Below are 23,835 nucleotides of genomic sequence, written 5' to 3' on the forward strand. Positions count from 1 at the left end.
TCCTAAAAATCTCTTTTGCATTCTTGAACTGGCCAGTTACTTCATTCATCCAACGTTTATTTATTTAGACCCTGTGATGTATCAAGCATTGTCCTAGATGGTTGGGATACATTACACAAACAGAACAAGACAACAATCCCTGCCTTTGGGAGACTGACTTTATAGAGAAATGGACATCAGACGGAATAACTAAAGGTTAGAAGGAAGTAAAGAGAGAAATGAAACAGAGGTAGGAGTGGTAAGGATTGCTGAGGGGGGTTACATCTTCACGTAGATCATGAGCCAAGGGCTTCTGAGGAGCAAGGAGCAGGTGAAAGAGGATGCCACTCAGATGTCTGGAGAAAAAAATCCCCGAAAGAGAGGAGAAATGAAGAATTCAGAGGCCCTGGGGCCCACCCCGGGAGCAAGAGGAAGGTGAAAGTTAAGGTCCTGCTTTCTTCTTTATCTTAGTGACATTTGTTTGCCTGAGTTTAATATAAAATCACAAATCCAGTAAAATAAGTAGATTACAAGGAATGATTGAAAAATACAATTTTAAAGCTGGGTGTGGTGGCACACACCATCGTCCCAGCACTCTGGAGGCTGAGACAGGAGGACTGTTGCAAGTTGGTGGCCAGCCTGGGCTACACAGTGAGCTCAAGGCCAGCCTGGACTGCATAGCAAGACCCTGTCTCAAAAGAAAAGAGAAAGAGAAAAACACAATTTTAAAAATGTATTATAATAAAATGCATGTTGTCCCTCGTCCCCCTTGCTCCCACACACTTAGCCCATTGTCCTTACCACTTCCTAAGCAGTTCTAGAAGTCCTCTTTTATGGGTGTGTTAGAGGTGTGAACAAAAATGTGAAAGGGCTGCTGAGGTCACCCAGGGTGTGCAAAGCTAGTCTTTTTTTTTTTTTAATTTTATTTTGAAAGTGGTAAAATACAACAGAACAAGACAGAATAAAGCCACCTAAGATCGTACAGTGAAATTGGTACAGAACTTCACAGCAGGTTACCGGGATAACAGTAATAGGTATCACAGTATATTTTGTTATCTTTATAATAGTTGTTCTTTCAATCACGTATATCAAAATGAGATGAAATACAGAACATTATAGAACTTATCAAAACAGAATATTGAATAGAGCAGTACCATTAATTAGAATAGAACAAAACAGTAATAAAAATATTTGCCTTCAAAGAGATGGTAGAAGGAAATCCCCCTTATTTGCTTTGGTCAGCCTCCCAGGAGACGCTCAGATTTCTGGTTCCCATTTGCTAATGGGGGCGGGGCAGGAGAAAGGGGATAGGGGAAGTGGGATGTTTGACTCTAGGCCGTGCATCAGTAGGTTCACTATTGACAAAGCTAGTCTTACAGAAACACTATGGTGCGCTGTACACTGCCCCACAGACCTAGCTTTGAACCAAAAGCACACAACCATAATGTGTCCTCAGCCTCCTTATCTCCCAGGTCTGGAATGACGAATGGTAAATGTTTTGAATTGATTTAGGAAATCAAGGCAACAGTAACAGAGCAACTGTAGAGCTAATGAAAGAGAACTTCCGGAACCACTTCAGACATAGCAAGAATGGTGGGCTAAGAGGGTAGCAACAGGGTGTGAGTGATAAGGTGTCTTTCACTGTTATTTATATATACAGATTTCTTTAGCTTAAACCCACGCTGGATATTCATACTTCATATAATTGTCCCCTGGTATCACTAGGACAGTGGGTTCAGGAAACCCTGTGGATACCAAAACCCAAGGATAATAAAGTCCCTTACGTAAATGTCACAGTATCTACATCAGATCCTATGTACAACCTCCTACATACTTTAAATCAGCTCTACATTACTTATGTAATACAGAGTAATTCTATGTACATGGTTACTGTATTATTAGGGAGCCATGACAAGAAAATCTGTACATATTCAGTATAAGACAAATGATTTTTCAAATATTTTCAATCCATGGTTTGAATCCTTGGATGAGAACTTGTGTTCACAAAGGATAGAGTGTAAGTATTCTCTGGAAGTGGGAAGTTCAGTGAGCGCTGTGGGGTGCACTTGTAGTTCACTCATCAGCTAAGCATCCAGGTACCAAATAGCAGGGACATTCAGAGGCACCAGGGAGTTGAGGTAGGCTATACCCCAGAGCTGCAGGATGCATAAGCCCTACACATTGTGATACCATTTTGTATTTGGGATTGTTTGTGTTTGGTACCAGGGATCAAACTCATGACTTCATACTTTCCAGGCAGGCACTTAATGCCATTGAGCTAAATCCCCACCCTGTGTCCCTGTTTTGTCCAACCTGCATGGGATTTGCAGTCCAGAAGGGAAATCAAACATAAGTAGCTGGGTGGTACTTGTTTCAAAAGGGAAAGTGCATTACACCAAGCCTTGATCACAGGCGCTTCTGTCTCCCAGCCTCCACTTGAGAGAGAACCAGAAGACTTCCAGAGGAAGTTACATGTCAGCCAAGACCAGAACTGTAAGTAGGATGGGTTAGAGCACTGCAAGTGGAGAGGGACTTCCAGGCAAAGAGTGGCCTCTCCGTAGTCCCCGTGATAAAGGAGCCCGAGGCCCATCAGTACAGCTGAAAGGCACCAGAGGAGGAAAAGGCGAGGAGCTGAGGCTGAAGTAAATGGGAGCCAGGGCCATTGACAGGGCAATTTCAAGGCTGAAGCCTTGAAAATTAAGGAGCATCAAGAGGTTAGGTAGTGCTTTTAATTAGACTGATGATTCACTGGGGTGGATGGGGTATTCAGAAACTCCTGTATCTTACAGAAAATTGTAAAAAAAAAACAGTATATCCAAATTTTTCATCAAGTTTTCATTGAGCACAACTGCCAAATACATTCTGAAATGTTCTTGTTCTGTAGAAATAGAAAAAGTAGCTAACATCAGCCAAAATAGTTCTGTGGCTTTTCTAAATAGTCTTCAATAATTAAAACCAATGTGCTAGGTATTAGTGAGGCAGTTGACAGTGATCTCACACCCCTAGCATCTTGCTGGCCTCATGTGGATCGGACAGTAGCAGTGCCCACATTTGCAGGTATGAACTGTTCCACAGCAAATTGTATTAGGACAGAGAACAAAAACACTTCACATCACTCATCAGTAGAGTGAGTAAAGACAGCCGCTCTGAGTCCTTGGACTGCCCAAAGAAAGGGATGTGTTGGAGTGGCAGTAACCGAATATTACATTAAAAAAAACAAGGCCCTTTGCTTAATCTGGACATGCCCTAGCTGTCGGTACAATACGGCCAAGGAATGAGTGTAACAAAGGACTTCGCAAATTCATACGGGCTCTCTACAACGTGAAAACAGAGTCAGGAGGGAAATCCAAATATAAAGAAAAGTGGGGTAAAACCCCCGGTGACTGCAGAACTTAGCAGGCTGCTGACACGTTTCCATGTGTCTGTGCGGGTGCACTAGTTCACAGACAGCACTGAGCAAAGCACCAACGTTGCTTTCTGCAGTGCTGTCTGATTCCGTAAGAACCTGATGAGTTTCTTTGAGAGAAGTAGCGGCCCAGTCTAGCTCAGCTGTACTCAATCTGAGTTGCTTTCCTCCCCACAAACCCTCACTTCAAAGCAAGGAACATAATGTACAATTTTTTAATGGCTCTAGACCCAGGCACTCAGACTCTCTGCTCTGCGCCTTACCTCAGTGTAAACACCTAATCAAGACTGCCTGAGCTCCAACAATAGCAGCCAAATGCAATTGGAGAACCACAAGCCTTTGAAGTCCTCCCTGCACAGGGCCGGTTTTCTACTCGGGGATAATGACATGCCGAGATTGCTGTCTTTGTTGTATCTTTTCAGTAGAGAAGCAATTATAGGCCCCAATTTAACAGAATAGACATTACACAGCTTATGATGCTCAAAATGCAATTTCATTTGATCATTTTCTCGATTTGATTGGTATTAATAGAATGGCTCACCAAAAAAAAAGAAAGAAATAGCTGGCAGAGGTTGTGTCCCATCCCACTTTCAAAGAGATAATGTAGAAGTATGCTTCGCTTGCCCAGCAAGCGTCACCAGGGTGATCCAGCCACCAAGTTCCACCCAAACAGCCTGTGGGCGAAATACTGTACAGCTTTCATTTTCTTGGAAAGGAAGCATTAGACAGTGCATTTTTAATTTGTAAACTTTTCATCAGAACTATATGAAACATCCCTTCGTTATCAGGGGGAAAATTAATACTACCAGTGATAAACTGAATTAACTACCTCAAGTGCCCTTTATTTCTTAAGCATAAAAGTCCAGGGAATCTACATCCTAAGGAATAAGCAATTGAAGCCTTTGCAACGACACTGGCAAACATGGGAAAACCTAATGTGTTCGTAATCTTCAGGTGTTTCTGGAACCAGCGCTATAAGAGGGGCCAAGATGAGAATGGTTCCTGGCCTTGAGCAGCAGCATTTAAAAGTCAGATGTCCTGTGTGGCGAAGCTTTCCATTTGCAGAGGAGGGTAAAGCCTTCAAAACCTGGAGATTACCTCCACTTGCAATCGGAAGCCCCTGACCAAATGGGACGTTGTTTTGCTTTAGCAGTGAGAATTCAAGCAGAAACTTTCACTTTCCCCACTTGCAGATCAGTGTTTAGGTTTTCCAACTTCGTCACCAGGTACCCGTTTATTTCAGTGTGTGTGTTTACAGCAGTTACAGTAGTAGTTTACAGCAGCTATGGTTATTAAGGTACAGGCAGAGTTACACTCCAAATAGGACAAACATGGCATTGTGTCTTTTGTGCCGCGGAAGCTACGGTGATGAAGAGAGAGGTTATCTTCATTGTCAGCTATTTACCTATCACTACTTAATACATTCCGTTACCTCTTTCTGAATTAAATTGTGAGATTACACAAAGTAACTTGCAGTGGGAGAATTTGAACACAAGCATGACCAGTTCCAGGCCCGTGTTTGTTCCAGACTTATGCCTGGCCACTTCTCACACCGTAGAGTTCCACAGAGGAAATTCCACAAAACAAATGTAAAGTCTTACGACTGAATTTAAAAATCAACTCCATCCATTCAGAAAGATTTAACAAGAGGGTGCCACCCGGGGGCCCAGGAACAGTACCGCATCACAGAAAGAAAGCCCTAACCCAGGTCCTCTGCAAGAGCAGGCGTAAGAGGGACTCCTGGTTCAGATGCTGCCGGAACAGGATGCACCCATTCTGTGTTATTCCGGAGAGGGAAGGACAGTAAATATGAGAAAGTGTCTTTCCATCCGTACAGGAAGGGCTTTCTGGCAGCTAAGTGCGTGCTGATGGAGCGCAGTGCTCATCATGCATGAAACAGGGGTCTTTTTTTCTCTTCCCAAGGCATGGCAGGTCCATGCCCCAGTACTGACAGGTGCGTCGTGACCCTCAGGATGCAGGCATGCATCTGGCAGAGGGCAGGTGAGTGTCCAGCAGGGCTAGTGTGGCTATCCAGCTTCTCTTCCAACATCACAACTAGGTACGTTTGCTCCTGCAGGGCCTCCAGATGGCTAGAATGTCATGTAGCACAGAGACTGACAATCCTGATTTAAAACAGCCAATGAGGGCTGGGGATTTAGCTCAGTGGCATAAGCACCAGCCTTGCAAGCACGTGGTTGTGAGTTTGATCCCTGGTACCAATAAATAAATAAAATAAAATAAAACAGCCAATGAGTGGCCACTCAGTGCATAGTTTGAAGTCCTCAATCCTGCCTGTCTTCACCAGTGGTCCTCAAAGCTGGCTTGCAGGATAGACCCACCTGGAGAACATCCCCCCACACTTTAAAAAATAATATATGGGGAACTTTAAAAAATACTAATATTTTTAAATTTAAAAGACTGCTCTCAGTGTGATTTAGTGGGCTTAGGCTGGGATTAAAGAATTAGTAGTTTTTACTAATTTCTCTGAGTTCATTGAAAAGAAACATTTGTGCTAATATTGTTTGGACAATTAAATGCAGACATCTCATACTCTGAATAATTAAAGAGAACAATATGCAATATATTAACCATTTTTACCCTCTAATTATCATGTTTTGAAATTTTATTTTTTAAAATAATTTTGTTTTATTCTTTAAAACAAAAGAAATGGTATTTTTAAAAAACTTCCTAAATTTTTCCTAATATCTAGGCGTCAGAGTCACTGATCTGTATCATTCAGATTCACGGAGTACCAAAACTACAAAGTCTTTTTTTTTTTTTTTTCTAAACTACAAATTTTGCAGGTTTAGGATATTCCTAGATTAGCAAAATAGTTACACATGCAGGCTCTGTAGTTAGCCTGCTTGGCTCTTCTTACGACCATCTTTGCACCGAAGTTTTGATTTTTTTTTTTTTAATTTGCAAGAAGGAGATAATGACAGTATGGATGTCGTGAGGTTGTTACAGGGAGTACCACGTGATGTGGGTTTTATGCCGAGGGCTTGGGACAGCGGCCGCTATTTCATGAGCATTCTGTATACACACATAGACCTTGTTACTTCTGTGCCGTTGCCATCCTAAAGACATCTTGACTCACAGTGAGCAATAATGCAAAAGTGACCGCCCATACTTTCAGTTAAAATGGCTTTGTTATCAAATAGGCTCTGTTGGATGATCTTGCCTCACTGTAGGCTAATGTCAGAATTCTGAGCACTTTTAAGATCAGCCAGGCTAAACTCTGCTGTTGCGTAAGCTAGTTGTATTATTACGTGCATTTTCAACTTAAGATGGGTTTTTAAAAAGTTAATTTTATTGGCATTCTTTTCATATACATAGTGATCACACTCATCCTGGGGAATCTGTACCCATTCATAGTATATCTTGACTATATTTTTTCCCGTCCCCTCCCCTCTCTTCAACCCTTCTTTCTCTCCTTATTTACAAAAACTGTTTCCATGTTTTTCCTTCTATTTTTTTCTTTTTCCCTTCCCGCCCTTCTCCCTCTTCCCTCCTTGTCCTCCTTCCTATGTGAACATTTTTTTCCTGTTTTCCAAAATCTATCATCCATTTTGATCCTTATTTACATTTTCTGTTTCTCACACAAGAAAAACAACACAATATTTAAACCTCTGTATCTGATTTGTTTCACTTAAAAGTATGGTCTCAAGGTGCGCCCACTTACATAAAGATGTCTCAGGCTTTTACAATGGGCTTTTCAGGCCATAACCCCAACATACCTCAAAGGGCGTCATCTTACAGTGTTATTTCATGATTTTTCTGTGGACATCACCAAATGTTGCTTGCAGCAGCTCGCATCAGATAACTTTTAAAATTGAGTTCCCCTAAAAAAAAAAAAATGGGCTGGGGATTTAGCTCGGTGGCATAAGCGCCTGCCTTGCAAGCCTGTGGTCGTGAGTTCGATCCCTGGTACCAGTAAAAATACAAAAAAAAAAAAAAAAATTAGGTCCCTGAGTACATATAAGGTCCTCAAAACAGGCAGATCCAACTTGCAGCCCTGAACAGCTAGTAATGTGGCCCCTCAAGTTTATGTGGCTCTCAGCTGTAGTTTTTTATTAGTTGATTGTGTGGAGCTTGAGCTGACACTGAGTGGGTGACTGTGCAACACTGTGTAGGGGGGGTCACAGTGCAACACTGCTGTGCCTTCTGCAGTCACTGTAGCCGAGATGGCGTACCGGATGTCACATGTGCTTGTGTGACTTGTGAGTGTAATGCAGTGACTGTCAGTAAGAGTATTTCAGCTTACTTATAGGAGTGTGTGTCTCAGAAGACAGGGGTTTATCGTTACCAAGCAGGCATGTAAGTTCTAATTATCAAACTTGGGCTTATTGTGTTATTTCATAAACATTTTAGTAAGTTAAAATCTCAAAGTTTTGTTACTTGCATAAATTAACTTTATATTTTATATGCAGCCAAGACAATTCCTCTTCGCTCGGTTTGACCCAGACAAGCCAAAAGGTTGGATACTCGTGATCCAAAGTAAGGGGAGTTTGATCTCAGAGCACCATTTCTGCCATCGCATCTCCAAGGGGAGAGAGTGTTTATTCTAACTTTTCTTTGGAGCGATCCAGGTCCGTGAGGACTGAAGAAAGGAATTTTAAAATTAACTAAAAATAAAACCTAGCCCTGCAGGTTTCTGGAGGGCTTTCTAGAGTGCACAGACCTAAGCCACATGATACTAGACTAAAATGAATCAGGTTGACATGGTTTATATGCTTTACCCTCTTAGATCATCTACCCCATCAGAGGAGCTGGCAGGACATCTGCTCAGAATGCCAGCGAGACTGAAAACGCTGCCACCAACCCCAAGGACCAATGGCATCAGAGAGCACAGCAGCTAAAGGTTACTTCCTAGGTTGCATGTTGAGTGTGCTTCAAGTGATACTGTTAAATATGCGTGATGTTTGTTACTGAGTTCTGGTCACTTAAGAGCTTATTTTGATGTCTGAAAATAGTCACTCATCACCCTGCGAGGAAGACTGGTCATTCCCTGCTCAGCCTGCCAACCCCACCAGTTTTTCCAAAAGTTCTATTTCCTAGAACAACATCTTCATATCGCATTTTAAACATAAAGTTAACACCTCTCACAAAAAGAAGGAGTGGGAAATGTGTAAACTGAGAACAGGAAAAAGACAGGGAAGGATCCAGGGAGGAGAGACAAAGTCAGAGACAGACTTGTGATGAACTACCCAGAGAGTCATTCTGTGTGTTTTAAGAAGCAGTCTCAGCAAAGGGAGGGAACGCCTACTTTTTTTGTCCCTTCTCAGGCACCACCCTCTGTAGAAAGGTCTCTGAGCCTCTCCTGCCACTCAGGGCCAATCCTATTTGCCATGTGCCTTTCACTGCTGACCATGTTTCTTTTTGACCTGCTATATCAGCAGTTCCTTCCAGGTTAGGATTGTGTTTTCCTGTACATCCCTTGCTACCCAAGGCTCGTGCCCAGTAAATAGTCACTGACTGGTTAAAGAAACGTTTAGGTTATGAGTGCATCTCAAAGTGAAAATAGCCCTCATTTGAAATTTCTTTTTCTTTTTTCTTGACCCTGGTATCTAACCCAGGGCTTCGCACATCCTAGGCAGATTCTCTACCACTGAGCTATATCCCAGCCCTTTTCATTTTATTTTGAGACAGGGGCTGAGTTGCCCAGACTGGGCTTGAACTTGTGATCCTCCTGCTTCAGACTCCTGAGTAACTGGGGTTACAAGTATACACCACTACCCTGGGCCAAAAGGTTTTTTGTTCTTGTTTTTTTGAAAGATGACTTTCAAATAATCCACAGGTCCCTCAATAAAACAACAAATGACTCGCACTACTAAGAATGTATCTTTATGTGAAATCAAAAACAATTCCCACAGCACCTATTCTAAGCCCTAGAGAGTTAGTGGTTGGCGCAAAAAATATGATTAAAAAAAACAAAATGTTTTTTTTAGATCTTCAAAAAGTAAAACTTGAAAGATTGTTTAATGGTCCCTGTGTTCTAGACATTCAGACCTTTACGAAGAATGTGATTATATAATTATTCCAATGTGATAATGTTAAACTTGATACAAAAGTCAAGGAGACTAACAGATTACTTAATTCTGCCCTAAGAAGACAGAGGACAGTCCTTTGAAATAAGAGTATCTGAGATGACTCTGGAAGGAAGAAGGACAGGAAGCTGGGCAGGTTAGGTAGGGGCCAGATTCTCAGGTTTTAGGATAATCAAAAAAATTTAGTACCGGAGGTTTAGCTCAGCCACATAAACGCCTGAGCAAGTGCAAGGTCATGAGTTAGATCCCTGGTACCAAAAAAAAAAAAAAAAAAAAAAAAAAAGCAGGCTTTTATTCTGTGGATAAAAACCACTAGCAAGTCCTGAGCACACAACTTCGGTGCTCAGTGACGCAATCAGACTTGCATGTTTGAAATATCTCTGGTCTGAGGGCTGGACTGGAGGAGATTAAGGTAAGAGGGACCGTAAATTGATTTCTGCTGCAATTTCTCTGAGGCAGGCAGGAGAACTGGAACGGTGGCAAATTGGGATATGTTGTCATCTTTTCAGTGCGGCAGGTGGATTTGACCACCGGGCCAGCCTTTAGGTCGGGATAGCACCTGGCCCCCAGCACTGTGTAGAGATGGTTAGGGAATGGAAGGAGCAGATCTGCTTAGACAGGAGGTAAGAGTTGGGTCAGTAGAACCAATGCCACTGAAGAAAAAAGAAAACTTCTTCTCCCTGGGAAAGAAAGGAGAAGAATTTGCGGACAGGAAGGGGCCTGATTTTGAGGCTGGAGAAGGAGGAATGTGTGATCAGGTCATAGAACAGATGCCAGAGTTAGCTATGTCCCTTTGTACCATGAACCCTTCCTTCCTCGTGGGTTGAAGCTGTGGGCACTGCTGAGATGACTCAAGGGTTACAGGGTGTGGGAGAAGCACGAGGACCAAGAGCTCCGCCCTGCATGCAGAGGCCCACTGAGAGATGGGAAGAGGAGGCCAGTGCACCCCGTCCAGGCAAGGTGCTTGGCTCTGAGTTGACAGAGAAGTAGAGCAGAACCAGAGAATGGATCCAGTGAGAGTAGCTTTTGCTTTTTTCAGAGAAGCCATTTTATGTGCTGGAAACAATGAGAAACCAGAGATAGAATGAGGCAAGAACACAATGGGGCTGTGGTGTAGCTCAGTGGTAGAGCACTTGCCTGACCAGCGCAGGGGCCTGTGCCACAAAAGAATTGGAAATCGATGATCACTACTTCGTATATGAGAGCCTGGTACTTGCTTAAAATCATTACTTCAAACCAAGTAACCTTACTCCTCGCATAGGTCTCACTGTCCAGGATCATTCTGTGCTGTCCTGAGTTCCTCACAGTCATTGACGCCCCATTCCCAGTGGGGCGCCCACAGTGAACACAGCCCGGCGCAAGTGCCAGGAGATGGAGGGGAGCATGCTCCAGCCACACGACATCCTTCCCAGCCCTCATACTCTGTTTGGGCTGCTGTAACAAAAGCCGTAGACTGGGCAGCTTACATACGACACAAATTGATTTCTCACTGCTCTGGAGACTGGAAAGTCCCAAGTCCAGAACTGCCAGGTTCCGTGTGCAGGAAGGTGCAGTGATGGCACCTTTGCAGCGTGTGCTCAGGAGGTGAGAAGGGATGGCAGAGCTGCCGCGGACCTCTTCTCCGAAAACATGGACTCTGTGTATTCCGGGGGCTCTGCCCTTGTGACCTGCTCGTCTCCCATAAGTGCATCTTTTAAAACTATCACCCTGGGGTTTAGGATTTTTCATATAAAGCGGGAAGACACATTCCAGTCGTTCCACCAGGTGAGGTGTATACTGTCAGGAGAAAAACAAAAAGTTCCCCAACTCAGTACACATTTAAAAAGAAATAAAACCCCATTCTTGCCACTCTAAAATAACTCTTGAGCTCCTAGATGAAGAAAAGGTGATGACAATACGAAAGCCATGTAGGTAGGACCTCTCACTAGTACCATCAGGTCCTTGAAATCCGTCCATACTGGCAATCTTCCCAAAGAGCTGTGAATCTATCTGGTTTTGCTTCAAACACTATCATTTGATCTATCTTCTGTTCATGTGAACAGAATTCCTCCTTTCCAGTAGGGAAAATTAAAACCAGTTGGTGTCTGCCCAAAATTTTCATATTATCAGATGGGATTTGTAACCAAAGTTCGAAGGAATTGTATGTTATCGTCACTAAAAGCGCCAGGAAACAGATCACAGCAGAAGCCCCTCTACCTCAGGCTGACCCTGGAGACCAGACACAAACCTCAGGACTTGGAGGTTGAGTCAGGCAGCCAGAGAGGCCTTTGTGTAAGCTCAGATGAGCCTTCCGGTTAGAAGCAGAGCTTGCCTTTTCCTTCCACCTGTACCCTGTAAGCAGGTGATTTGTAAGACAGAAACAGTGAGACAGCGCTGTGCACAGACCTGGGGGCAGACCTCCCGGGGCGGCACAGTAACGAGTGCGCTCTAATGACTAAGGACCGCTCTTACCAAGAAATTGTCATCCAGCGTTTGGCGTCAAGATTTTCCAGTGTTAACATTTCACATATGACACGAAAACCTACTGCCATTAAGCAGTTATTCTGAGTGCGGGCAGGATGTACCGATCGCCAGTGTTGGTAACAAAGGAGCCCAGCGAGAGAGCAGGATGCAACAGAGGATTTCAGCGTTGATGGAGATTAAGTAGCCTGAGAATGGCTTTGTATGTTAACTTCAGGGGGCTTGGGTCTTGCCACCTAAAGAGTGACACCTGATGCCTCCATTGTAGGGTAATAAATCTTCAGTAAACCACAGATCTCAAGTAGGCTGCTCGGAAGGTGAGAGAAATCACATCAAACCCATAAATGTCTTCCTTTCTGGGAGCTGAAATACCATTTCTGGCACTTAAATTTATGTGAATAGCAGATTTAACACTTGACACAATTGAAGTTGGTAAAATGGTGAGTCCTTGGCCTCGTTGATAAAGCACCCTGTGAAGAGGGCTATTGTGATCGGAGTTGTCAGCCACGGAGGTAACAGCCAACTAAAATCAAGGGCTAACTCGGGGTTACAGACCTGGTACCTGGGGCAAGAAATCGGATTGTGGTGTTATCGTTGTTGGTTTTATTTTTGTTTTGATGGTAATGCAGAGAGAAAACTGGGACAGCTGTATTCAGAAGTAGAAAGTTCTTAGTCATTTGTTTCTCTAGAGAGTTAAAGGCTGAACAAATACTGAAAACAGTAACATTGTCAGTATGACATTTATAGATCACGGACAGCAGTGACAGCCGTGAAAAGAGCCTTCACATCTTTAGGATTGTGAAATAGCAATTTCTTTGGGATCCTTTGCAAGAAAGGGTTCTCTTGGGGTTATCTATCTTCAGAATCATCTTGCCTACATGTCCCCCGCACAGCACAGTATATTGCACGACAGAAAGAATGCTTTTATCTGGATGCAGAAAAATGTTTTCTTTTCTTTGGAGCCCTGCCGGTAAAAATTGGAAGTCTATAGGAATTAATTAGAGCATAGTCAATCCTCCAAAAGCTTAAATTCCAAAGAGAACATAACTATACACTTCAAATTTAAAGTCATTCTTACTTAAAAATTTGATATCACAATATTATATATGACTTTCAAATTTAATCTGAATCCTGTCATTGTAAGTGGTTTCACTAGGAATAGAACGCGGATTATGAGCCATAGGGCTGCATCAGAAAAGTGGAGTAAAAGTTGAATTCGCATCACAGTAATGTGATCATTCTTCCTACTAAGCTGAAATAATTTGAGTGACAACATAATTTTACTCACTCTAACATTTTTTTCCAGTCATCCAGTTGTTCCCTGTTTCAATTAGTGTTGCATAGATACAGTCCATAGAGTTTTTTGAAGATACGTGTGTTCAAAAAGAGAGAATTATGCTGTAGTTATATAACACATTGGTGCCTATGCTCATCTTACCGCTTTCAATAAGCATTTAATCATTCTTTCCCGAGACCTCTTAACCCAGCTAGTTTTTTTTTTCCCAGAGGAATGAGTACTCTATTACTTAGAAAAGATTTCTAAATGGCTATCCCACAATATAGTTACACAGTGTGTCTGTTATATCGGGAGTACATTTTGTTGTTGCTAGTCTTTGTAAAGCATAAAGATGGTTCTGAAATTGAAATCTTTCCCCCCAGATATTTGATTGCCTAAGTACAGGCTATATTAAAAGACAGAAGCAAAACAACCATTGTGGTTTCACAGCTGTCCTATCACAGCTCAGACTCTTAGAATCCCCTGAATGAAATCTAATTTGTTTCATCTGCTGAAGAGGTCATTTCTACCTTCTGACCTATACAAGTAAGCAGAGTTGAGAATCTGAGCTGTGTTTCATATCAAACTTGTATTTGGTCAGCGAAGCAAGTGTCTGGTGTTTTGTGGGTAGGATATTTGAAATATTTATTCAGTTCAAATAAGCTTGCATAGTTTGGTGTAGTTTTTATACTGTCTTTATGTGTATCTTTTTGCAAGTAAAGCTTTTGCTCAACCCCAATTTGGTAATATTCATTGTTATAACTTTAAAGTCAAAGACATGTCCTTAATACAAAGCTCATTTTAAGCTCTCGGTTTCTTTCGAGGCTCATAATCTAAAACTGTCTAGAGAAATTACTCAACTATTCACCCTCCAGAGGTCTGACATAGAAAAAGGACTCTCCGCGCTCTCTCCTATCTGCTTGCAATACTGTGGTCCACTTCCTAAAAGTCTCAGCCCCCACTTCAAAAATACTAAAATTCTTGAAAAGTATCTATCTCCTAACTTTACATTAACCAAAAATATCTTTTTAGAATTACCAGGAACACTGGTCTCAATATGAAGGTAAAAGATCAAGCAATCTTCCAAGACATCAATCCTCTGAGTCAGTAAATGGCCAGCAACCTTCCAGAAGACCAGAGAAGCCCCAAGTTCGGAGGCTGTACAAACACCAGAATGGCATGAAGGCCTTCATGACCAAAGAGCTCATTGTCAGTCAAGGAAACCAGAATAAAACTCCCACACAGCAACGAAACCAAAATCAGCATGGGCCCATTGTGCTTTTGAATGCTTCTAACAATGATTTACAAGACTCTATGAACCAGAAACCCCAAGTAACCTCCAATATCTTTGTCCCACCAAAACAGACTTTTGACAAGGTATTATATAAAAACTCTACCAGGCATCACTCAGTCTTGAATGTTAATAAAGCAAGATCATGCAGAGACGAAGAAGAGAAAAGGCTTTTGTATCAGCAACTACCCATCTGCACTCTTTCTAAGATGGATTTGAACAGCCTTAAAGGCCCTCAGTCTGCTGATGACATAGATGCTCATGCAGGCACCGAAAATAAGAAGCAACCCAAACAGCCTCATGAAGAGACAAAGTATAGGAACATAGAAATGCTATGGTAAGAGTTTCTTATTCTTTAGTGGTTTCTCAGAGGAGAAATAAGAAGCTACTAGAGAAAGATGAGAGTGGGAGAAGGAGGTGGGGGGCCCCTAGGAAAGGGCAGGTGAATCCCACATAGAGGTGGATCCCACATAGAGATTTGTTGGCTGTGACTCCTGGCCAGCACAGAATACTTCCGGTGAATTTTCTTTCCTCTCCCTGCCCTAACTTCTTCCACTGTGGTTGACTAAAACTTGAAAGGAGAGGAGGAGAGGGACTCAATCAAAACAGTTATTCAGAGAAGCAAGTGAGGTTAGAGGAAACCAGTTCTTATTGCCTATACGGTAATGGCTGATCCTAGGAAAATAGTCTGTAATACAGAAGATTCTTTTGTTTTTCCTTTTTTTTTTTTTTTTTTTTTGTAATACAGAAGACTCTGTATGCATAGAAATGTAATATATAAAAATGACCTCAAAATCCCAAAATAGGAAGATGCCTAGGTAAATTATGAAATTTAATATCATGTGAACATCAGGCACAGTGGAACATACCTTCTAAACCCAAAGGCTGAGGCAGGAGGATGACAAGTTCAAAGCCAGCCTAAGCTATATAGTGAGACCCTGTCTCAAAAAATGAAAAAGACCTGTGGATGTAGCTAGAGCACTTGCATAGCAAACACAAGGTTATTTTTAATTTCTCCTTTGTATTTTCTGAATTGTTCAGCTTCTGTACAGTGTAAATGTATTACTTCTGTAGAAAAGGGAATTTCTTTTTAAATCACTTCAGGAGAACTTACCTGATGCTCTTTAATGAAGCATATTTTCTATATACCCGACCTGTACTAACTATAAAGCAAACATGCCGTAGAAAACACACTAGGCACCTTGAACTAATTTGATTTCAAAATAGGTAGATAATTTTGGAATTGATCTCAAGTCATTTAAGTGTGATACTTTATGACACAGAATGTATGTTTAGTAAGATTCAGTTTGTTTCCCAAAACAGGTGTGCTCTTTTTCTCTCTAGCTTCAAAAGGACTGCTTTTAATATTTCTATCATTAAAAATAATACATAGTTTTTGGTAGAAACAGAGATAGAAAATTCCTTTGTTTCTGTTCCTGTTTTTCTTTGCAAAGAACCTCTGTTGTAAATAGTTATGAAATTTTATCAAAAGCACTGTACCAGGGAGCTATATCCCAGCCCTTCTTTTGTGTTTTTGTGACAGGGTTTCACTGTGTAATTCAGGCTGGCCTTGAGCTCAGTTTGTAGCCCAGGCTGGTCTCGGACTCACAGTGATCTCCTGCCTTAGCCTCTTTCCATTAACCCTTTAACATGACAAAACATATTAACGGATTTTCAAGTGTTACACTGTGCTTTTGATCCTATGGTAACCCAACTTGTCATACTGTGTATTGAACACATTGCTTGATTTGATTGCTAACATCTTGTTTCAGATTGCACACGGTAAGATTGACTTGGCATTTTCCTATCTGCCGCTGGCCTTGTCTGCATGTGTTGTCAGGATCGCAGCAGCCTTGTGAAATGAGCGGAAACTGTGCCCTCCTTTTGCATCCTCTGGGAGACTTTATAAACAGCTGGTATTACCTGTTAGTGAAATGTTTGATAGACTCTTCCTGTAAAACTGCTGGGATTCTGGGTGTTTTTGTGTTTGTTTATCTCTTTTGTCTTTGTTTTTGCCGTTGTTATTTGTCGGCAGATTTTGAACTTCCATTTGTTTATTACAATGGTTTCGCCTTTGCAATATTCCTGTTTCTTCTTTAGACCGTCTGATAAATTATAGTTGTTCCCCAAAAGTGTCCGTTTTTGCTAAGTTTTCAAATGTGCTGTTATAAAACTTTGCATGGTTACATAAAATTTTATCTTTAGGTCTTTGTTATATATGTAATCATGTTCATTTCTTTTCCTCTCTGGTTTTTAATTTTTCATCCAAGTCCGACATCACTCTGGCCGTTGGCAGTGCCCTGCCCACTCCCCTGGTGGTCCACGCCACAGTGCTTGCCCATGAGTTGGCATAACGTTGGTATATCACGTTGGTATAATGATGGAAATACTGAACATCACTAAGAGCTTTGATTTTTCTCCCCTTTTCACTCTGGAATTTTTCATAATTCTCAGCCGTGCTTATTTACTGGTGTATTTTGCTGCATCAGCTGTAGATATATATTTTTGGCTTCCTGTTTTGGTAGGTGAAGATTTATTTCCTTACACCTACTTCTCCTCCCTCATCCTTCTCAAACAATAGTTGTCTTAGAACTTTTGATTAGACCAATGTTTGGTATTTTAGTTATTATGCCAGTGTATCTGTGATTCATGGTCTAGCATCGTAGACGCTATGATCATGTGTTTTGTTTTTTTCCAAAATATCACAATTACTCGGGTGTTAGGGGGTTTTGGTCTTTGGGGTTTTGGGGGGTTTGTATTTGCTTACTTTTTTGTGCATGTAACTAATTGTTCCCACACTTTCCAGTGGCTTCTCCTTATATATTTTGCTCAAGAACAAAGTTCTTTCTGCTCTCTCAGAGACAGCCTTCAATTTCTTTACCTCCAGTGCTTGCTACATAGCTCTTTTGAGAATCCCCTGGCTATCCTGATGGGATTCCATTTCTCAGGATCTCACGTCTTCTTTATTTTACCTGGGCACAGTATCCGGTGTTTTCCTCAGATTAGAAACGTGGTACAGTGGCAGAGGACAGTGACGGCAGTCCTCAGAACCCCGTGTCTCCACGTGACCTTCCACACTCCCACTCTGGGGGGCACACGGGCATCCTGCGGAGCCTCCCTTTAGGTCACCATGGAGACGCCGTCCCTTCCCCATCGTGGCCCTCTTGCTTTCCTTACCCCCTTCCCCGTTTCCTCTTATCTTGGCTGAGCATCTTCACGGCCGAGGCAGTAAGTGTTTGGAGACCTCACGTTTGTTTTGCCCTCATCCCTGATGGGTGGCTGGAAGTCTCGGAGAATGCCAGTTTGGAAATCATTTGCCCCTAGAAATGTCTTCTTGCCTCAGTGTCGACGTTGAGAAATGGGAAGCCAGCGTGTCCCTCCTCATTCCAGATTCTTTGTTACGTAACCTGTGTGTTTCATTCTCTGGAAACTGCAGGGTCTCTCTTTTTTCCAGTAAAATGAGAATTGAGAATAATAGGTCTTGGTATTTCACAGATATGCTGGGCCTTTTAACCGGGAAACTCGTGACTTTGAGCTCTAGGAAGATGTCTCGACCCCTGTCTTGGATCATTTCTTCCAGCCGTCTTCTCTGCTTGCTCTTCCTAGAAACCCTTTTTACTCAGATGTGTTCCTCCAGGACTCTGTGTGTGTGTATGTGCATGTGCGTGTGCATGTGTGTGTGTGTGTGTGTGTGTGTGTGTGTGTGTGTGTGTGTGTGTGTGTGTTATGGGGACTGAATCCAGAGCCTTTGCTCTGAGCTACATCTGGCCCTTTTTGTTTTTTATTGTTTGGTTAGTTGGTTGGTTGGTTTTGATTTTGGTTTTTTGATTTGGTTTCACTTGGGATGTTGTGTTGTGCTGTGTGTGTCGTGTTTGAGAGAGGGTCTTGCTAAGTGTCTTAAATTACCCAGGCTGGGCTTGAAATTGGGACCTTTCTGCCTCAGCCCCCCAGAGCACTACAGGACTGTGTTTTCTTATTTTTTGTAAGTTTGTTATACTTTCTGCATTTCTCAATTTAGCTTCCATCCTTTTACAGCTCTTGTGTTCGTTTTGTTTTGCTTTACTGTTTGGTTTGGTTTGGTTTGGTTTGGTTTGGTTTGGTTTGGTTTGGTTTGGTTTGGTTTTAGAGCCACAGTTTCACCGTGTTGTCCAGGCTAGCCCAAATTCCTGTCCTCAAGGAATCATCCTGCTTCGGCCTCCTGAGTAGCTGGTACTGTAGGTGCACAGTAATGTAGCTGGCTCTAAAAATACCTTTTGTAAATGAGTTTTTATTTTCTCACCCAGGGTTCTATCAACATTCATTTATCACATTTGCTTTTTAGTGTCTTTAATTATTTTTTAATGTAGAACAAATTCTTCAACCCCTATATTTCATTGTTTTCAGCCTTTATAAAATCTGTTTCCTCATGATTATTTTTAATTTAAATATTCTTGGCAGGAATACTATATAGGTGATCTAGGGTGTGTGTTTGTGTGCTGTTATTGATATTTTAGTTTGTTTGTTTGTTTGTTTACTTATTCCAGTACAGAGCTACATCCTCAGTCCTTTTTATTTTATTTTGAGACAGGGACTTGTTTGGTTGCCCAGAATGGCTCCAAACTGTGCCCCTATTGCCCAGCTCCCTGAGTGATGGGATTGCAGGTGTGCACCACTCTGCCTGGCATGGTCTGAGCTGTATTGCTTTGTGTCAGGAGGCACCTAATGACAGACCGTCATCCTGCTGGGGATACTAAATGAGATCTCTGGGTTAGGGTGAAGAAGACTCGACCTCTCACCATTGTAAAGATGGGTTTCTTTTTGTGTTTAATATTTAAGACAATTTAAACATTCGATTTCCCAACAACTTTCATGCAATTATTTTAGTGTATAATAGACAGTCCTTCCTTAAATTATTCAGTGGAGATTGCAAAAGGTTGATTTTATAATTCTACCAGTATTTCAACATTTATTACATATGGCAGTCTATTGAAATAGATTTTTTTTTTCTCTTCTTTCTCCTCTCTCTGTCTTGTTTTAGTATCATTGTGGATTTATGGATCTCTATTTTTTTGAGTCAGGATCTTCAAATGTAGTATAGGCTGACCTTAACCTCATATGGATCGCTTTAAAAAAAAAAAAAAAAAAAAAAAAAACACACAGTAGAGCCTATTATCAATTCAGTGTTATGTTCTGATTGTCTTGGGTTCAAGCAGTAGGAGCCCTTTCTTGCTAGCTCCTGTGTCCTTTATACGTAACACTTTTTGTCTTTGAGCACTTTTTGGCTTCTGGCATGACAATATATTCTGGGCTCACCTTTGACTTTCCCTGAATCTATGTGGAAGCAGTCATTTCTCCAGAACAACTGTCTTCCTTTCATGGAATTCAGGAACCAAGATTTGGGAGCTCTATATGGTCACTGTCATGGAAGAATCGTTGCTCTTCACTGCAGTGGTTTTTATGTAATCTGGTATGTTACTGGGGATTTAGCATTTCAAGGGCAACAGTCTTTATTCAGGAATCTTAGTTTCTAATTCTCTGCCTTACATGGGGCCAAGATATCACATACCTTGTGACAGGATTAGGTGCTGAAACTCAAGACCATATATCCAAATGTCCCACAAAGAAAGCCATAGCCTTAACCCGTCCAAAATCTGCTGTGGTTTTAATTTCATTTTGTTTTCCATTCCTGGAAATTCCTTGCCTCTTTTATAAATTCAATCATGCATTTAAAAGATGTTTATTGAGTCTAACATTTAAGGAATTTAGTCGAGAAAAGGTCTTTGACTTTTCAAAAAGGTGAATTTTTTTCTGTTCTGAATGTACTAAGTGCAAAAGAACATTGGAATATCTTAAAACATTTTAACATAAGAAATTAATATATTCATGAAAAGATTACTTAAGGTCATTACTTTGATTCAGGAAATGATAAATATAGAAGGTAATGGTTTGTGAAGACTTGAGGTCTTAGGCTAGAGGTCTTATGTATTCAACTTCAATAACAATTTTTTTTCCCAAAGGAAATTCCACCCTTCCTCATACAGACAGCATCCTAGAGCATCTCCAGACTCACGGCTCACCCAGATCATGGAGCAGCATCAGCAAGCCTTGGTGCAACTGGCCGAGGTACAGCCCAGGGAGGGCTCCTTCTCCACGGTCACACTTCCACCCATCTTGTCCAGGGTGGAAAGTGAGTCCCAACTCAGTTCAGAGAAAAACCACAGAAACCAAATCAAAATTATTCGTAGCAATTCCGAAGGCTATCTGTTTCAATTGGAAAAGGGGAAAAAAGACAGGAAAAGAAGCACCATTAAGGTAATAAAAGCATCATTTTTTTTTTACCAAGTAACTTTTTAATTTTAGCAATACAGATGGACCTTGCTTTTTGTCTCCTTGAACTGGAGCCCTGGAGTAGGGTCCTTACTGAGCTGCTGCCACACTTGGGTATCCCTGGAATTTCTTTCCTCCAGCCTCTGCTACACCTGGGAATTTTCTTCCCTTCTTTTGAAAGCCATTTTTGCCAGGATGCAAGTTTCCACCTCATTTTTAGTTAATCTCAAAGAAGAGTCTACATTTGCAAAGAGGTGATCATCCTCCTTTTATCCTAGTTTAAACACAGCTTCCTCAGAGAAGCTTCCCCAGCCCACCCACTGTCCTGAGCAGAGCCTCCACTACATTCTTTCTAAAAAAGAAGAGCCAGGAGGTGGGGTGAGCGAAAGTGCCTCTGGCTGCTGTATTTCCCCCACATCCTCCTTTGACTCCTCCACACGCAGAGGACTCTTCTGGTAGGTGTGTAAGGTGGGCTTCACCTTACTCAGCTATTGTGGTAAAATCCCAGCACTAGCCAAAATATGAACTTGTCTTTGAAATGCTAGCTGATCTGTATCTACAGTAAGATTGACCATTACTAGCTCCTTCGCACACTTAATCTTTTTATATCCTATGCATTTCTCTACTATCAAAACCAATAAAAAACTCTCAGGAAAGATCACTTGCTTCTAGTGTCAAATAGCATATTACTCTGTATTTCACTGCTGTTGTGAAATACCTGAGGCAGGGTAGGCCTCAGTGTAGCTGTGGTGATTATGTGTGTGTGAGAACGAAAGATTACATCACCAGACAGGAAGACAGCAATTCCAGGTCAGGCTCATTTTTGTAAAAACTGGCTCTCACAAGAAGTAACCCAGGTCCCACCAGAAGAACTACCTTAATTCTTTCCAAGACTTGTACCTCAAAGATACAATGACCTCCCATATCAGAAAGGTCCATGTCTCCTCCCACCATCACCACACCAACCACTGAGACTCCAGCACGTGAACAGACATATGCCACCTATATCTGAACCACAGCAAATACTAAGAAGGCTAGAAAATACATTCTGTCCCAGGTCAGCTTGGAAGCAGCAGGCCTGTGGTGGGCTAGGTTCACTGGGAACAGACTCTGCACGGAGCTTGAAGTGTAGGAGCTTCCTGAGGGCTTCCCTTGGGAACAAAGCCTGTGAGGGAGTCAGAGGCCAGATGTTATGGTCTGTGTCTGGGTGTCCCCGCAAAGCCTCATGCAGCCATAGAGGCAGCTGAATCTTGTGATTGGTTTGTTTTCTGGCACTGGGATTAGCAGTGTGAGTGCCTAATAGCCAGCATACTATATAAGAGAGAGAAGGAGGCATGCTTTGCCCTTTTTACCCTGTTCACCCTGTGGCTGCCATGAACAGCTGCCCCTTAGCCATGCCACCCTGCCTTGGAGCCAGCTGAGTATGGATTGAAACCTCCAAAAACTGTAAGCTAAAAAAACCTTTCCTTCCCTAATTTTGGGCATCAGGTATTTTGTCTCATGAGAAAAGTAATCGAGACACCAGGTGACCAGAGGAAAGAGGTGAGTTGTATGCAGATGCAGCAGAAGCCTCATCTGGGATTCAAGAAGGTTCTGAGTTGGGTGGGCAGTTCAAAGTGTGGGATCCCACCTTTGTCCTTCCCCTATTGTGACCAGCTACTGGAGAATGCCTGCCCTAGGGGAGATTGTGGCTTTGTTCACTGCAGCTCTACTCAACCACAGACAGTTTTTAGGAGAGGACTCAGTTGTCAAGTGTCAGCTGCCAGGGCTCCCAGCAGCTGGGCAAGTGAGCACCTCAGCCCAGAAGGCACCCATTCTAGGTCAGTCTGGGGGCAGTCAAGCAGACTATTCTCCATTCAGTTCATCATATACATTCTGAACTCCTGCTAGGAACTGTAGTACATGCAGGGATGTAAAGATAAATGAACCATGCTGGGTGTGGTGGCACATGCCTGTAATCCCAGCATTTGAGGCTGAGACAGGAGAGTAACTGTGAGTTTGAGACCAACATGGGCTACAAAGTGAGCTCAAGACCAGCCTGAACTGCATAGCGAGACCCTGTCTCAAAAAGACCAAAAAAATTGAGATATATGAACCATGACCCAACCCCCAGAAGAAGATTGGAGCTATATGAAGCTCTAAGATAGACTTGTAGGTGCTTTCAGTATAATGATATGAGCAAAGTAAGTCTCACAGGGGACACAGAGGAACATGGAGGGGTATACAGATCCTGATCTGGGGATCAAACAGGGTTTCAGGAAATATGCCTTAGCTGAGACTTTGAGGATGGTGGAGAAAGAAGAAAAACAAGCATTTCAGACAGGGAAGTGGCTGAAGCCAGGTTCCAGGAGCTGTGACAGCATGGTACATGCCTGGAATGAATGGGTACATCATGCTGCTCTAACTCAAGGTGGGAGGTACAAGATGTGGAGAAGTGTGGGGAAAGAGGGAGGTAAGGGCAAGACTCAAGACCCTGTTCTTATTCAGAGCAGAAAGTGTTGACTGGGCATGATGGCACACGCCTGTAATCCCACGCTGGTAGGCTGAGGCAGGAGAATCCCAAATTTTAGCTCAACCTGGGCAAATTACTGACTTAACAAAACCTTGTCTCAAAACATTAAAAAAGTGTTGGGGTTCTATCGCTGTGTGAAGACCCTAGGGTCAATCCCCAAAATCAGAAGCGGGTGGGCAAAATATCTTTATTCTATACAACAGAAGTAGATCATTGAGGAATTTTTAACACGGTTACTCATATTTTTTAGAAAGTTGCTCTAGCTGTGCTGTGTAGTGCAATTACATAATCTCAGCACTTAAGAGACTAAGGCAACATCCTGCCCCCCCCCCAAAAAAAAAGATGTACCAGGAATTTATAGGATCATGGAATCAACAGACCTTCATCTGATCCTCAGGAAAAAAGGAGGAGGATGTCCTCAAAGAGTAAACGGAGGAGGCATGCCTGCCCCTGGAAGTCTCGTCTGGGAGGCACTCTGTGTGCTCCAGGTTTCTAGCTCATTTCCGTGCACCCCAGTCCCCAGATCTCTGACCTCCTCATCCTAACTGTTCTCCCTCA

The 23,835-nt window shown here is 42.3% G+C and overlaps 1 protein-coding gene across 4 annotated transcripts in view; it reads left to right on the forward strand.

Annotated features, from left to right (window-relative positions):
- Jhy (junctional cadherin complex regulator) overlaps positions 1-23,835 on the forward strand; it is a 60,630-nt gene that overhangs the window by 28,164 nt on the left and 8,631 nt on the right. Inside the window, exons 4-6 of one of the 4 annotated variants that reach the window (XM_063255953.1) lie at positions 8,133-8,246; positions 14,201-14,796; positions 20,456-20,750. In XM_063255953.1, the coding sequence (XP_063112023.1) occupies positions 8,133-8,246; positions 14,201-14,796; positions 20,456-20,750 (1,005 nt within the window). The remainder of the gene's footprint in view (positions 1-8,132; positions 8,247-14,200; positions 14,797-20,455; positions 20,751-23,835) is intronic. The other 3 variants (XM_063255955.1, XR_010049700.1, XM_063255954.1) reach the window with 3 other exon arrangements.

Source organism: Cavia porcellus, unplaced genomic scaffold (assembly GCF_034190915.1).
Source record: "Cavia porcellus strain 051 isolate PalLab524CR breed Dunkin Hartley unplaced genomic scaffold, mCavPor4.1 scaffold_9, whole genome shotgun sequence".
Classification (NCBI taxonomy): domain Eukaryota; kingdom Metazoa; phylum Chordata; class Mammalia; order Rodentia; family Caviidae; genus Cavia; species Cavia porcellus.